Source organism: Pararge aegeria, chromosome 20 (assembly GCF_905163445.1).
Source record: "Pararge aegeria chromosome 20, ilParAegt1.1, whole genome shotgun sequence".
Taxonomy (NCBI): Eukaryota; Metazoa; Arthropoda; class Insecta; order Lepidoptera; family Nymphalidae; genus Pararge; species Pararge aegeria.
This window is the reverse complement of record NC_053199.1, coordinates 7034101-7047400: the sequence shown is the minus strand read 5'-3', so window position 1 is coordinate 7047400 and position 13300 is coordinate 7034101. Positions and strand designations below refer to the sequence as shown.

Genomic DNA, 13300 nt, shown 5'->3' with positions numbered 1-13300 from the left:
CTCGGCAATGTCCCTCTACGCACGTTTCGCTCCGAAACCGGAGCATTCTCAGGATATGTTGACTTTACAATGAATAATTGTTGTTTCCTGCTGTTCCCGGAGTATACCAAATTAGGCTTTATTTCCATAATATATTATGGATTTACGCAAAGTAACGCCTGCTTCTATCTAATATACACACTTACACATTTATAATATTAGTAGGATTAACTATATAGTGCCATAGCTATATATGTGAGCTATTTACCAATAAATTTCATTTCAATGTATTAAACAGGCTGTACAAGTTTAAATACAAATATAACGCAGTAAATTACCGATTACTAATATTAAGAATACTATTCATAGGCAATTGTAACAAAGCGCAGAAATTGGACTATAAAAGAGGCGGACCCTTTATATATTATAATTATTTCCAGATCAACGAGTTCGTCCACAAGCGTACAGTGACAAGACGCCTTATCGCATCCGACGTGAACAGTGCACGATCATTCGAATGGCTGTGTGAGATGCGCTTCTACTTTGACCCAAGGAACAATGACGTAAGTTCGTGTTTCGTAAATATATAAGAACATAGACTAAAAGCTGCCTTATAAATGTATGAATGCAATGGGCAGTTTACATAAAATAACTATATAATATTTGCCTTTGTAGGACATAATAGTACTGGGGAATGTTTCTTAACTGTTATGTATATGGAAATATACTTAATTTTTTCGTTTTTATTGAAAAAAGGCCCCAATGGTCTAGTTGACATAGAGAACGTAATAAGTGTTAGATGGTGATGAAAAATGGATTAACTTTTTTGGCTTTTGCTTTTTTTTTTATTCCTCTACAAGTTAGTCCACAACACTGACTACGTGAACCACGTGAGATGGTAGTCAGTCTTATGTAGTGATGATGCAGCCTAAGATGGTAGCGGGCTAACCTGTTAGGTTGTAAGGTAGTCATACCCCTATCAGTTTCTACCCGACATCGCACCGGAACACTAAATCGCTTAGTCCCACCAGACAGACAAACTTGTATTATTATTTAACGGCAGTTGTTTCTGTTTAGTATTTTTTAATAAACTATCAAGGTGTCGATAAATGGTAGAGTGACGGTAATATGCTTATCCTTTTAAAAAAGCTATATTCTAACTTTTTTCTTTCTCATAGGTATTGCAGCAGCTAACAATTCACATGGCGAACGCTAAATTCCTGTACGGCTTTGAATATTTGGGTGTCCAAGATCGCTTAGTTCAAACTCCATTGACCGATCGCTGCTACCTTACAATGACACAGGCATTGGAAGCAAGACTTGGAGGTTCTCCATTTGGTAAGATTCAATATATTTTCTAGATAAGAATATATAAGATACCATTTATTGATATACTGATAACATTGTATTCCATTGTTAAGGTCCCGCTGGTACGGGTAAGACTGAGTCTGTAAAAGCTCTCGGCAATCAGCTCGGTCGATTCGTTTTGGTGTTCAACTGCGACGAGACCTTTGATTTCCAAGCAATGGGAAGGATCTTCGTCGGTCTTTGTCAGGTGCGTTTTATATAATAGACAACTGTAAGTTAGTTCCTTCCGCCTAGAGAGCGCCAAATATTTGTTACGAACTGTTAATGTCCTTACAATTTGTATTTTTCGTTACTTTTTTCAATTTATAACACAGTATAATAATGCATGCTTTAATTAATTATCAAATGTAAAAATGAAATTAAATCAAACACTTCTTCACTTACTTATTAAAAGTTTTTAGTTTGATACATATTTAGTGATAGCCACAGACCTATAACCCAGATTTCTGACAACTGACAAGTAACAAATGTATACTGCTTAAAAACGAGCAATCTTCCCCATTGTGTAAATCAAAAAAAAATTCTATAAGCCATTCAAGTAACATGTGTTAAAAGTATAAGCAGAGGTGAATAATCTGTCGTTTTAAATTGAAAGGTCGGTGCTTGGGGTTGCTTCGACGAATTTAATCGTCTCGAAGAAAGAATGCTTTCAGCCGTTTCGCAGCAAGTGCAGACCATTCAAGAGGCACTCAAGAGTCACCAAGAAGGTGACAATACAAGTAAGGAGTATATGTTTTTGGTTATAACATATTTAAATAGTCAGTTAAATATGTCTTACCTGACCCCAGCGCCATCTGTCGGGCTGATTTGTGAATCTAAACCATCCAGGGTACAAACCAAACGCATACCGAAAAATTCTTTCTAATCGGTCCAGCCGTCTGGGAGGAGTTCAGTGACATACACACGCACACAAGAAATATATAAAGATAATAATATTCTACATAGCAAGTAACAAAGGTTTTGACTACTTTTTTACCTACCATCTAAGTTTAGTAGTTTAATGTTTAACAGAACCAGCATCGATGCCGATCTGTTTCGCCAAATTTGATTCAAGGCCAGAACCATTGTCATGTGATTAAGTAACACACATAAACTGCAAATGTATTTTTATTTTGTTCCAGGCAAATCCATAACAGTAGAACTTGTTGGCAAGCAAGTCCGTGTAAGCCAAGATATGGCGATCTTCATCACGATGAATCCAGGCTACGCTGGTCGTTCCAACCTGCCCGACAATCTGAAGAAACTGTTCCGCAGTCTCGCAATGACCACGCCTGATAGACAACTCATTGCTGAGGTCATGTTATTCAGTCAAGGGTTCAGAACTGCTGAGAAATTGGCTTGCAAGATTGTACCATTCTTCAAGTAAGATATATCGATAAATAAGTAATAATATTGGGGAACATACGAAGCGGTAATAGTGGCTTCGGACTCACTTTCAGGGGAGCTGAGTTCGATCCTAAGCACCTGTAACTTTTCGGAGTTATGAGGGTTTTAAACCATTAAATCACTTGATTTAACTGCGAAGTAAACCAATGTCAGGAAACCAGCATTCCTGAGAGTTGTCAATATTGTGTGTACCAATTCGCACTCGTCAGTGTTGCTGACCGGCCTTAACCCTTCTCGTTCGGAGAGGCGAGAAGCTGTGCCTTGTAGTGGGCCTGTAATGAGTTGATAACAATCATAATGATTTATGAAAATCCTGTATTGCTTTGCTTAAACTATAGAAGGTATATCTAATAAAAGTTGTTTATTTCAGACTTTGTGACGAACAACTTTCGAACCAGTCGCATTACGACTTCGGTCTGCGTGCCCTCAAATCTGTGTTGGTGTCTGCCGGTAACGTCAAGCGTGACCGAATTCAAAAGATCAAGGTAATCCCATTATTCGGCTTTATAGATTTTAAGTATTTTTAGTTACTACTACTTTGTTTGTACACAGTACAGTGTATGTTAACGTTGTGTAAAGAAGTACGCTTAGTTCTTTCCTGTACGGAAACCACTGAAACATGAGTGAGATATAGAACTTATCGTCCTTGTTGTTAAGCTCAAATTTGTTCCGCTTTTGGCAGAACGTTTTACGTTTGAAAAACAAAAATTTATAGTACAGAACTTGCGACTCTAAATGGAGTTACATTAGGTAAATTTTGCTATGACAGGATAATGTTTCGATACGCGAAACAAACTTCACGTTTTCGAGCGTGCAACTCATATATCAAGGGAGATTTGCAAATATTTCGGTTTAGTCAAAAGTTTTATAGAAAACTTAATTAAGTCAGTCTAGGGATGCCATAGGATTTATACAGCCAAAGTTACACCATCATTTTATTCATAGGAGAACCTTATCGAGCGCGGCACAGAAGTACCCGATGAAGCGTCAATCGCAGAATCACTACCCGAGCAAGACATTCTCATACAATCAGTATGCGAGACAATGGTGCCCAAACTAGTAGCTGAGGATATACCACTGTTGTTCTCATTGCTGAACGACGTGTTCCCCAACGTGGGCTACACTAGAGCCGAGATGACCGGTAAGCTCAGTTGAAGCCATTTACTTTATTTGTTTATTTACTCTTACGCAACGTGAATAGACCAACATCGCTAGAGTGGACCAAATTTATTGGTTCGCTGAGTGTGTAGAGGCACAAAAAGAAGGAGATTTATTCATAAAAGCCAACAATGTAAATTCTTTGCACCCATACTTACCCTGACTCCCTAAATAATAGAGTAGGTACTTAAACACTTAAACAAATCCAAACAAAAATCATTATAATCAAATCCAAGCTAAGGTTATTCAAGGGGCGGATAAACAAATTCCTTAAAAGCCGGCAACGCATCGGTGGCTCCTCTGGTGCTTCGGATGTTTATGGGCGGCGATGATCACTTAACATCAGGTGACCCACTTGCTCGTTTGCCCGCTCTTAATGTTTTTAAAAAAAATCCTCTCTATCTAATAGCTGCCCTTATTAGGTACCTTATAAGGTAATAAGATGGGATAAGCAATCCATTTGCCTAGAATAAAAAGTATCTGATTTCTAAATGTTTGCCAAATTTATTTAAATAAAAGCCTTACAATAATACAAGGTCAATTTCATAACAAACGTTAACAAACACACATAGAATTGCCAGTGAAACTTGTTATATTGTACTACTGTGTATACATTGAGTGCAAAACAAGTAATAAGGCACATAATAATATGGAAGTGTATGTATCGTGTCTTGGAGTAATTTAAATTTTTTATCTTGTTGCTTCTTAAATTCCTCAAACAGTTTAAGGAGTTCATCCCTTAAAATCCACATTTGCATCACTGTCGTCTCCAAACGAGCCCTCGCACCGACGCTTGTGTTTGCGTGAAGCTTGTGAATAGCTTTTTCGCACTATTCGTCGGTGAGTTACATCTATCACTGGACTTTGAATCTAAGTCGATTTGCAGCGTTAATCGCGTAGCGCTTGGACTATTTGGTGGTATCCTTTTTAGCGGCATCTTAGTAGAATACAAATTGATAAAAGAAAAGATTTACTCGTTTCTGGGATTCGTAAATCAATCGTTCAGTTAACAAATCTATGGGCACGCTCAAGCATTTTATAAGCTGAAGCGCGAGCGACATCAAACAGCTAATTAGTTAGCAAGATAAAGATGCGAGCGTCGTTAATTGGTCAACAGGTTACTGACCTCAGTTCGGGAGGTGTGGCGATAGCTTCGCAGAACAGCGAAATGTGTGACAGCTCCACTGTGGTCATGAGATCCTGGTACTCGCGAATATTTTTTGATTCAATTTATTTTCAACTTTACGGAAAATAAAATAAATAAATTAAACACTGTCTTCTTGCACGTCTGCTCCGTTCGGAGGGTCCGAGGGAAGGGTGTGCAAAATAAGTTGATTTCTTGAGAAAAATAAGTTGATTTGTTAAGAACATGAACAAATGGCTGCGTAGTGTTATGTGAAAACTGATCTCAGTGGGACCGTATCATCGAACTGGCAAATCGATATGTTGCTTGACGCAACCTCAGAGAGGGGTACTTATTTTACTAGTAAAAGACTATACAACGTTCTTCTACTCAGTCGTTTATCTAGCATATGATGATTTCGAATTAGGTGATACGAAAACCGTAACTCACTTGGCAAATCACTCAAGTCAAGATTTCCGAAAAGAAGCTGGTTCAAATCCGACTGCAGAATTTTATATGCATTTTTAATTTGACGAACTTCACTTCTTTTGAGGCACTAAACTTTGCATGTTATTTTAGGTTTGAAAAATGAAATTCGTGCAGTTTGCGCTGAAGAATTTTTAGTTTGTGGCGAAGGAGATGAACAGGGTCATACCTGGATGGAAAAGGTGTGTAAAATTTTAATATTCAATCTAATATTCAATGAGTTTTGCGTACTTTTATATGGAAATTGTGAGTACTTTTAATCAAATGTTATTTACTAATAAGGTTAAGGAAATAATTTTATAAGCATTCGCTAATACAGTGTGGTAAAAACATCATTCATAATCATTTGTGATTCGTTCATATGATTCTGAATAAGTTCCAAGCAGCACAATTATTTATAATTTATCCATAATACACATCAAATATGTTTCATTTTGTGTTATTATATTTAATAATTATATAAAAACCCATATAAATAAAAAATTAAATTGGTGACGGTATCAAAAAAAATACATTATTCTAACATGCATTAACAATAATTGAGAATGAAAAATAACTATAATATAACAATTACTGCTTATTTTTAAAAACCATTTTATATTTTAACGGCACTGTGTTTTATATTCCGAAATATAATTTTACGTCTCTTTTGTAATAATAAAAGAGTTATATGGTACATAACTCCATTTTAGAAGATTATGAGTATTAACTCACAGGAAAATATATTTATGTCTACCCACTACTCGACTTATCTTATAGAAATAGGACGAGATAATGGTAGACTATAAATATCTCGTGACGCAATAAAAAAGCAGATCAGAGAAATGCTAGAGAATGCCTTTTGTGAATATAGAAATCATTTTCATACTGCAAAGGCATCATTCTAAGACAATGGTGCCAAATCCTTTTCCCAGTGTGTCTAATGTACAAAGAAAGCACTATTTTAAGACTTTTCTGTTTAGTTTACTTTAGAGATTTTGTGCGTCCAAAAGAATAGGCACCAATGCCCAGTAGAACACTTTCCAATACATTTGCTTGTACTCTTATTTTATCTCACCATTGTCAAATTTACGAATTAGTTTCTTTAGTGTGCACAATCAGCCGTAATTGTCTGTACGTCGGCGGACTGTGCAATAATAAATTCTGAATCTCACAAGATATCATGCGATAATATATTTTCAACTTGTCCCTATTGTTAACCCGCGGCTTGGAGCCGAACACATCGGGACTCCTGAAAAAATGACACGTCTTCCACAGTAGTATCGAAATGCACTATTTCTTCCAAGCCTGGTTAAGAAGTATTAAATAAATACTTCGGATCCATAATAAAATTTGCGCCTTTATATTAATGGCCATGTTACAAAAGGAGTGAGCGTATAGATATAAAGCACAGTGTCAGCATGCGTACGGTCCGCTGCGTCGTATAGACCGTGAGTGTGAATGCATATGGTTTCCATGCTAACCCGCTAACGGCACGTAGAGGCGGAGCGCTGCCTCGCGCGCTCAACACAGCACGTGGATCGAGAAGGTCAGTCGCGGTGCCGGTGTGTGTCTGTCTGTGTGCCTGTCCTGTGCCTTACACCCATCACCTGTCTCTAACACTCTATTGTCACGCAATAGAGCTATAGTTAGGATGTGCTAAAATTATATTAGTTTTTTTTTTTGTCTAATCTATTAATTATATCACGCTGTAGTATTATTTTGGCATTATTTATATAGTAATAATTCTTGACATGTAGAGGAAATGGAATGTTAATATGGTTTCACTCGATCGTAATAACGCGAAAAATTACAATACGACAAAAGAAAACCACAGATTTTTTTTACTACAACATTTTACATAATGAATTGCGTACAAAATTTTATGAACTAAAATTAGAACCATTCGACACAGTTATTGATTTATCTACCTTTGAATGTTTATTCAAAGCTGGCATGTAAAATTTTCGTTGCACTCTCGCCTGTTCATAGCACAAACATTTTATGTTTACAATTGTTTAATATTTTCTATTATAAAAGTTTCGCCTAGTTTTCAACATTAAAAGTTTTAATAATTGTTATATGTTTAAAGCTTTTGCTTAGTAGACAATTATTGCTGATAACTTTTTATAATTATTATAATCGTCAGAATCCGTATTTTCGAAAGTTATCTTTTAAATGTAATCTTGCCTTTAACCTCTAAAGATGTGCTAACTGTTTCAAACTTTACTGTCTTCAGTTATCCCTATCTTAATTTACTTGTATTTAAAATTTATTTTATAAGTATTTGTATGCTTAGGTTCTGCAACTGTATCAAATCTGCAAATTGAACCATGGTCTGATGATGGTCGGACCATCCGGAAGCGGTAAATCTACTGCGTGGCGTGTACTACTGAAGGCTTTAGAGCGGTAAGATTATTTTGAAAATCCTTACTTCCATACTAATATTATAAGAATACGAAATTGTGTCTGTTTATTTATTTGTTTGTATCCTGTTTGGTTCAACTTTTTGAAATTTGGCACGGTACGGTTGGCAGGATAGCTGAAATCGTGGAAACGGACTTAGGGTACATACTATTCTGGTGAAACTTAACTGTTCATGCGGTATTTTTATTAAACCAAAACAATCGCGGGCGAAGGCTAGTATAATATTATACAAGCTGAACCGTGCAACTGCGTTGCACCAAATCGGTTAACACAAATAATATGACATTTTCTAAAAATGAATCCTAGCTAGATCGATTTATCGCCCCCAAAACCCCTTTTTTACTAAATTTCATAAAAAATCGTTGGAGCAGATTCCGAGATTCCAATTATATGTATACAAGAATGTATATGCTCGTTTAAAGATATAAGATTTGCGAAAGTCAGTGAGACAAAATTGTCTTACCAATTAGTATGTACAGTCACCGGAGAAAATGCCATCAAGACAATGTACCTATATTCTTCGAGATAATTTTAGGAATTGGATATAACTGATAAAAACGTTATATTTTAGTTAATTTGGATAGAAAAGTAAATTTCCAAAGGAAACGTAACAATTTCAGGTGAATATCTACAATCCAATCGATGCAATATCGAATGCTATATTCTGAAAATATGCCTTCATTTAAAGTGAATTTATTAAAAATATATATAAAACACTTTGCCAACAGGTTCGAAGGTGTAGAAGGCGTAGCACACGTTATTGACCCCAAAGCTATGTCGAAAGAAACATTGTATGGTGTATTGGATCCTAACACTCGTGAATGGACGGATGGGTTGTTTACACATATACTGAGGTTGGTATTGTACTACTTACAGGTACCGAACATATGTTTTAAAAATAAAATACGCACTGATAAAGTCAATTACAAAAAAATCTAAATACATTATTACAATAACATTTTGTTTTACTTCATAGCATACAAACTCTGTATTCAGGGTACATTTCAGTAATTAAATTATAATTTTCCATTTCCTTTGCAAATACATAATTCAATACTGATGATAAACTATTTCTGTATAGCTTTCAGCGGGTCAGTGTAACTTTCAAATTTCTAGTAATTTTCTATTGTTATATATATTAGGAAAATCATCGACAATGTTCGCGGAGAGATTAACAAACGCCAATGGATTATCTTCGACGGTGACGTAGACCCCGAATGGGTTGAAAACTTAAATTCTGTACTCGATGACAATAAACTTCTTACATTGCCCAATGGCGAACGTCTCTCCCTCCCACCGAACGTGCGCGTCATGTTTGAGGTATGTAATTTTTAAATCTTAATAATTCCTAAGTAAAACTAACCAAAACAAATTTATCCAAAAAATTCAATGTTGTCTCTGACTCATTAAGTTAATAAATAAAAATATTATTTTCAAGGTAAATAATATATTCGTATTGGTGGTTCTTAATAAGTAGTAAATTCCTATAGGTAAATTATTAAAAATTATATATCTTCCACTTTAAAATGATTGGCAAGTAAAGTTTCAAGTTCTATATTTTTTGGCACTTCTAATGCATCTTGCACAGGAACTTGTTCCCCGTCAGGAATCTTTACCTCAGGAGGTACATCTTCTACATTGTTAGTCATGCATATGTTGTGAAGGATAGCTGTTGCTATGATAACTGCATTGGCACTTAATATACTTGTACGTATTATTAGTCCTAATGCCGGAAATCTTCTTTTCCAAAGGTCAAAGCATCTATAAAAAAAATACATTTAATACATGGTGAACTTTAATCTGGCTGCTGAAAGGATGCAATTTAAAGTCTGCCAGTTGGCCATATAAAACAATAACAGCTGACATGCAATAAAATGAAACAATACCTTGTAATACCAGTATTCAGCAGTACAGATTCTTTGAAAAAAAATTGTTTTGTTTTTGATGTAGCATATAAGAAGATAATATTAATATACACTGTTCAGATTTGTCCAGTTTTGGTGGATTATATGAAATGAGACCAATTGTTGACCCACAAACTTTTACCTCATCTCCATTTAAAAATCTGCTCTAAAGAAGTTAAATATTCATTGAATGTAGTATTTGTGATTAAGATACTTACTGTTCGATACAATCTCTTGTTTTTTTGTGTGACTCATTATAAAGCTCTTCGCTCTTACTCTGTGGGTTCAGTATTGGCGTCAATAGGTATGGTTTTAAAGGATATGCATTATCTCCGAGCAACCATTTGTTACCATATAATTTTTTTTCGCATTGTGCTGAAAAGGAAACAGCCTGTTGATTACACATTATAACTATGTTATTCATGGGAATAGTGTCAAAAGCTTGCAATGTTAAAGTTAAAAATATTCAGATTTTACCTTTTAACACAGAATTGGCAAAGATAGTAGCATCGTGTGTAGAACCTGACCATTTAGAATCAATATTCATAAACATTAGATTAGCATCACACACAGCCTGAACATTGATTGAGTATGACCCTTTTCTGTTTTTGTATTCTTCTGGCACTTTGCGTCCTTCAAAAAAGAATATATTAAAACACAAAGACTGCATCTATCTGCACTTCTTGTCAAATCCTATTTCAATTTCACAAAAGAACCTGAAAGTGTTATATTTTCAAAAACAAAAAAAATGCTTAAAATGGAAAGAACTACTATATTGTAATATCATTTTATTTAAAAGTTGGTTCAAACCTTGCCATTTAGAAACAATGCCTTACTTGATATGTGAATCCTAATGTGTGTACAGTCGATTACTCCAAGTACTTGTGGGAATTGAGCAATTTTGTAAAAATCTTCAGTTGTGTTATTGATGCAAATGTACTTGCTACATAAATTAGTTATTGCACAACTGACATTTCGTACAATTTGATTTGCCGCTGACTTTGATACACCAATGAATTGCCCTACAGATACCAGAGACCCTAAGGCATAAAACCTTAACGTTAGAAGCAACTGGTGTAATGGTGAAATGCCATTATTCCTGCAACAAGATGTGTACTTTATAAAGAAATCATTTTTTACTGTAACACTTACACCACTATTTACTATACCACTTAATATCAATCATTCTTATTTTAAATTTCCCCTTATACATGCACTATTGTAAGTAAGCTATTGCGCACATGTAACCACTAATGTTTTGAGAGTATCATGCCGCGAGAGAATGCACTGCTAGAACCTCTATAGCTTAAGCAAAAAACAGGTCTAGCCAATAAAAAAGAGATATATATTAATTAATATCCGATCCTTACATATTTGGCATTGCCATTAACAATCAAAACCAATAACAATGTTATTTTCGATAATAACTTTGTTGTCATTATGACACAAACCTTGCACCAGACTCTCTGAGATGTGGATAGATTTCTCCTAATAAGCTCTCCACTTGAGTTTTATCCAAGCGAAATCGAAGAAGAAATTCGTGAGCGTCTAAAGTTTTGGTATAATTTACTCTGTTTTTGTATCGAACTAGCGCGATTTCGTCATCACGCGAATCGTCAGAGTCGTCCCAGTCCGATAACGCGAATAATATCTCCAAATCACTTGAATCACTGTCTGAACTCCACATTTTATTTAATCCAGAAATAATATCAAAATAAAAAGAAATTTGCATAATATTGCACAAAAGACATTCGCCGGTTAGCGTCTAACTCAACAAGACAGTGACTAAAAACAGCTGACATTGACACTGACAGCAGAAGGATTTTTCGCAACAAAGAGCATAGACATAAAGGTTGAACCACACTAGGAGGCTTATGACTAAAATCGTACGCTAAGCTGCAGAAGAATCGTATTACGAAGAAAGGATTGCTGAAATATAAGATTTTATGTCTGCATAATTCCACCTGAAATAGTAATTCAATTCAATACAATTCGACTTGTAAGCTATTATTCCTCCAATGGAATAATCAAAGTTGGAAAAAAAATTAAGCATTGCCCATTTCAAAATTTTTAAATAAAAAGAAATTCAAACTATTACGTACATTTATTTTATTACTATCTATAACTTGTATTGAGTTATTATTGTAGAATTTAATGTTTTTTTCTTAGGTGCAAGACTTGAAATATGCCACCTTAGCTACAGTATCACGTTGTGGCATGGTATGGTTCTCCCAAGATGTGCTTTCAACGGAAATGATTTTTGAAAACTATCTACTGCGGTAAGAGATACAATTATGTTATCACATTACTCCCAACTATTTTCATTACTTTTATTATGATGATGATGATATTCTTAGCCGATAATCACTTGATAATACTTGTGATTTCTTTTTTAGCTTAAGAAATATTCCTTTAGAGGATGGTGAAGAGGACTCTTTTAGCATTGTAATGGCCGCACCTACCGCCGGTGGGGACCAAAATGCAACTGAAAATATTTTGTCACCAGCACTACAGGTATTCTCTATGAAAAAAGTTTAAAATGATGAAACCATAGACTAAACATAACTTTGAATTCCAGCTCTATTATGTTTACAAACTAGAATAAATAAGTTCCTCAGCAGGTTTTACTGAAATAAAATCCAAAACAATAGAATTAAATAATTTCGAAATATATCTTGGATATTGAAAATATTCAATTTTAAATCGACACATACATTGTTTTGTCATTATTGCTCGAAATCTGTATTAAAGAAGCCCGGAAATTAGGTTTCCTAATGTCATAAATTATACTTAATTATGATAATAATGTTATTTCTAGACTCAACGTGATGTAGCCGCATTCCTGCAACCGTTGTTCTACGGCGATGGTTTGGTGGTGAAATGTTTGGAGCGTGCGGCTAGTCTCGATCATATAATGGACTTCACTAGACATCGCGCGTTGTCATCATTACATTCTATGCTTAACCGTGGTGTCAGGTAACTTAGCTAACTATTATAAATATTTTATACTGATATCTAACAGCCTGGCAAGAACTCTATATAAATTGAAACTCAAGTTGCAATACACTTTAACTAATAGTGCAGTTCACTTGTCCCCATTTTTTGTAACTTAAAGTATGATTAGTAAAAAAAAATCAAATAGATGCTAAGTGCATCTTATTATTATATTAGATTAGTATATTGTCTGTTTACGATAATTTTAATTGGCCTTTTGTAAAATGAATCTATAATATCTTATATTAAATTTGCAAAAATTCATAGGAACATTCTGGGCTACAATCGGCAACATCCTGATTTCCCGATCACAAACGAACAACTAGAAGCCTATGTACCAAAATGGCTTGTTTATTCCTTGCTGTGGTCTTTTGCTGGCGACGCCAAACTCAAGGTTAGAGGAAAATAGTTTATTTTTATGGATCCATCTTTTATGTACTTTTTTTTTTTTTTTTTTTTTTATTTATTTATCAAATAAAGCAATTACAATAAAATG

At 34.7% G+C, this 13300-nt stretch overlaps 2 protein-coding genes across 4 annotated transcripts in view; one reads left to right on the top strand and one right to left on the bottom strand.

Annotated features, from left to right (window-relative positions):
• Positions 1-13300, top strand: part of LOC120632836 (dynein heavy chain, cytoplasmic) — a 74344-nt gene that overhangs the window by 28711 nt on the left and 32333 nt on the right. For 2 of the 3 annotated variants that reach the window (XM_039902866.1, XM_039902867.1), the window contains exons 37-51: positions 420-542; positions 1158-1317; positions 1401-1534; positions 1943-2066; positions 2469-2709; positions 3104-3218; positions 3679-3874; positions 5594-5682; positions 7779-7888; positions 8635-8760; positions 9049-9226; positions 11980-12089; positions 12207-12324; positions 12629-12786; positions 13072-13198. In XM_039902866.1, coding sequence (XP_039758800.1) covers positions 420-542; positions 1158-1317; positions 1401-1534; positions 1943-2066; positions 2469-2709; positions 3104-3218; positions 3679-3874; positions 5594-5682; positions 7779-7888; positions 8635-8760; positions 9049-9226; positions 11980-12089; positions 12207-12324; positions 12629-12786; positions 13072-13198 — 2109 coding nt within the window. Of the gene's footprint in view, positions 1-419; positions 543-1157; positions 1318-1400; positions 1535-1942; positions 2067-2468; positions 2710-3103; positions 3219-3678; positions 3875-5593; positions 5683-6980; positions 7029-7778; positions 7889-8634; positions 8761-9048; positions 9227-11979; positions 12090-12206; positions 12325-12628; positions 12787-13071; positions 13199-13300 lie in introns of all 3 variants that reach the window. The other variant, XM_039902868.1, reaches the window with a different exon arrangement.
• Positions 9343-11609, bottom strand: LOC120632844 (putative nuclease HARBI1). The gene is made up of 5 exons (XM_039902881.1): positions 11262-11609; positions 10647-10909; positions 10288-10443; positions 10029-10185; positions 9343-9667 (listed from the first exon to the last, which is right to left on the bottom strand). The coding sequence occupies exons 1-5, from the start codon at positions 11540-11542 to the stop codon at positions 9412-9414; spliced, it is 1113 nt and encodes a 370-aa protein (XP_039758815.1). The 5' UTR covers positions 11543-11609; the 3' UTR covers positions 9343-9411.

Bases quoted from the DNA above. Each gene is read 5' to 3' on its own strand.
- LOC120632844 (XM_039902881.1), bottom strand. From the start codon at position 11,542: ATGCAAATTTCTTTTTATTTTGATATTATTTCTGGATTAAATAAAATG. The intron at 10,910-11,261 runs GTTTGTGTCATA...ATCTTGTTGCAG, and splicing joins CTCAGAGAGTCTGGTGCAAG to GAATAATGGCATTTCACCAT. The intron at 10,186-10,287 runs GTAAAATCTGAA...TTTCCTTTTCAG, and splicing joins TGCCAATTCTGTGTTAAAAG to CACAATGCGAAAAAAAATTA.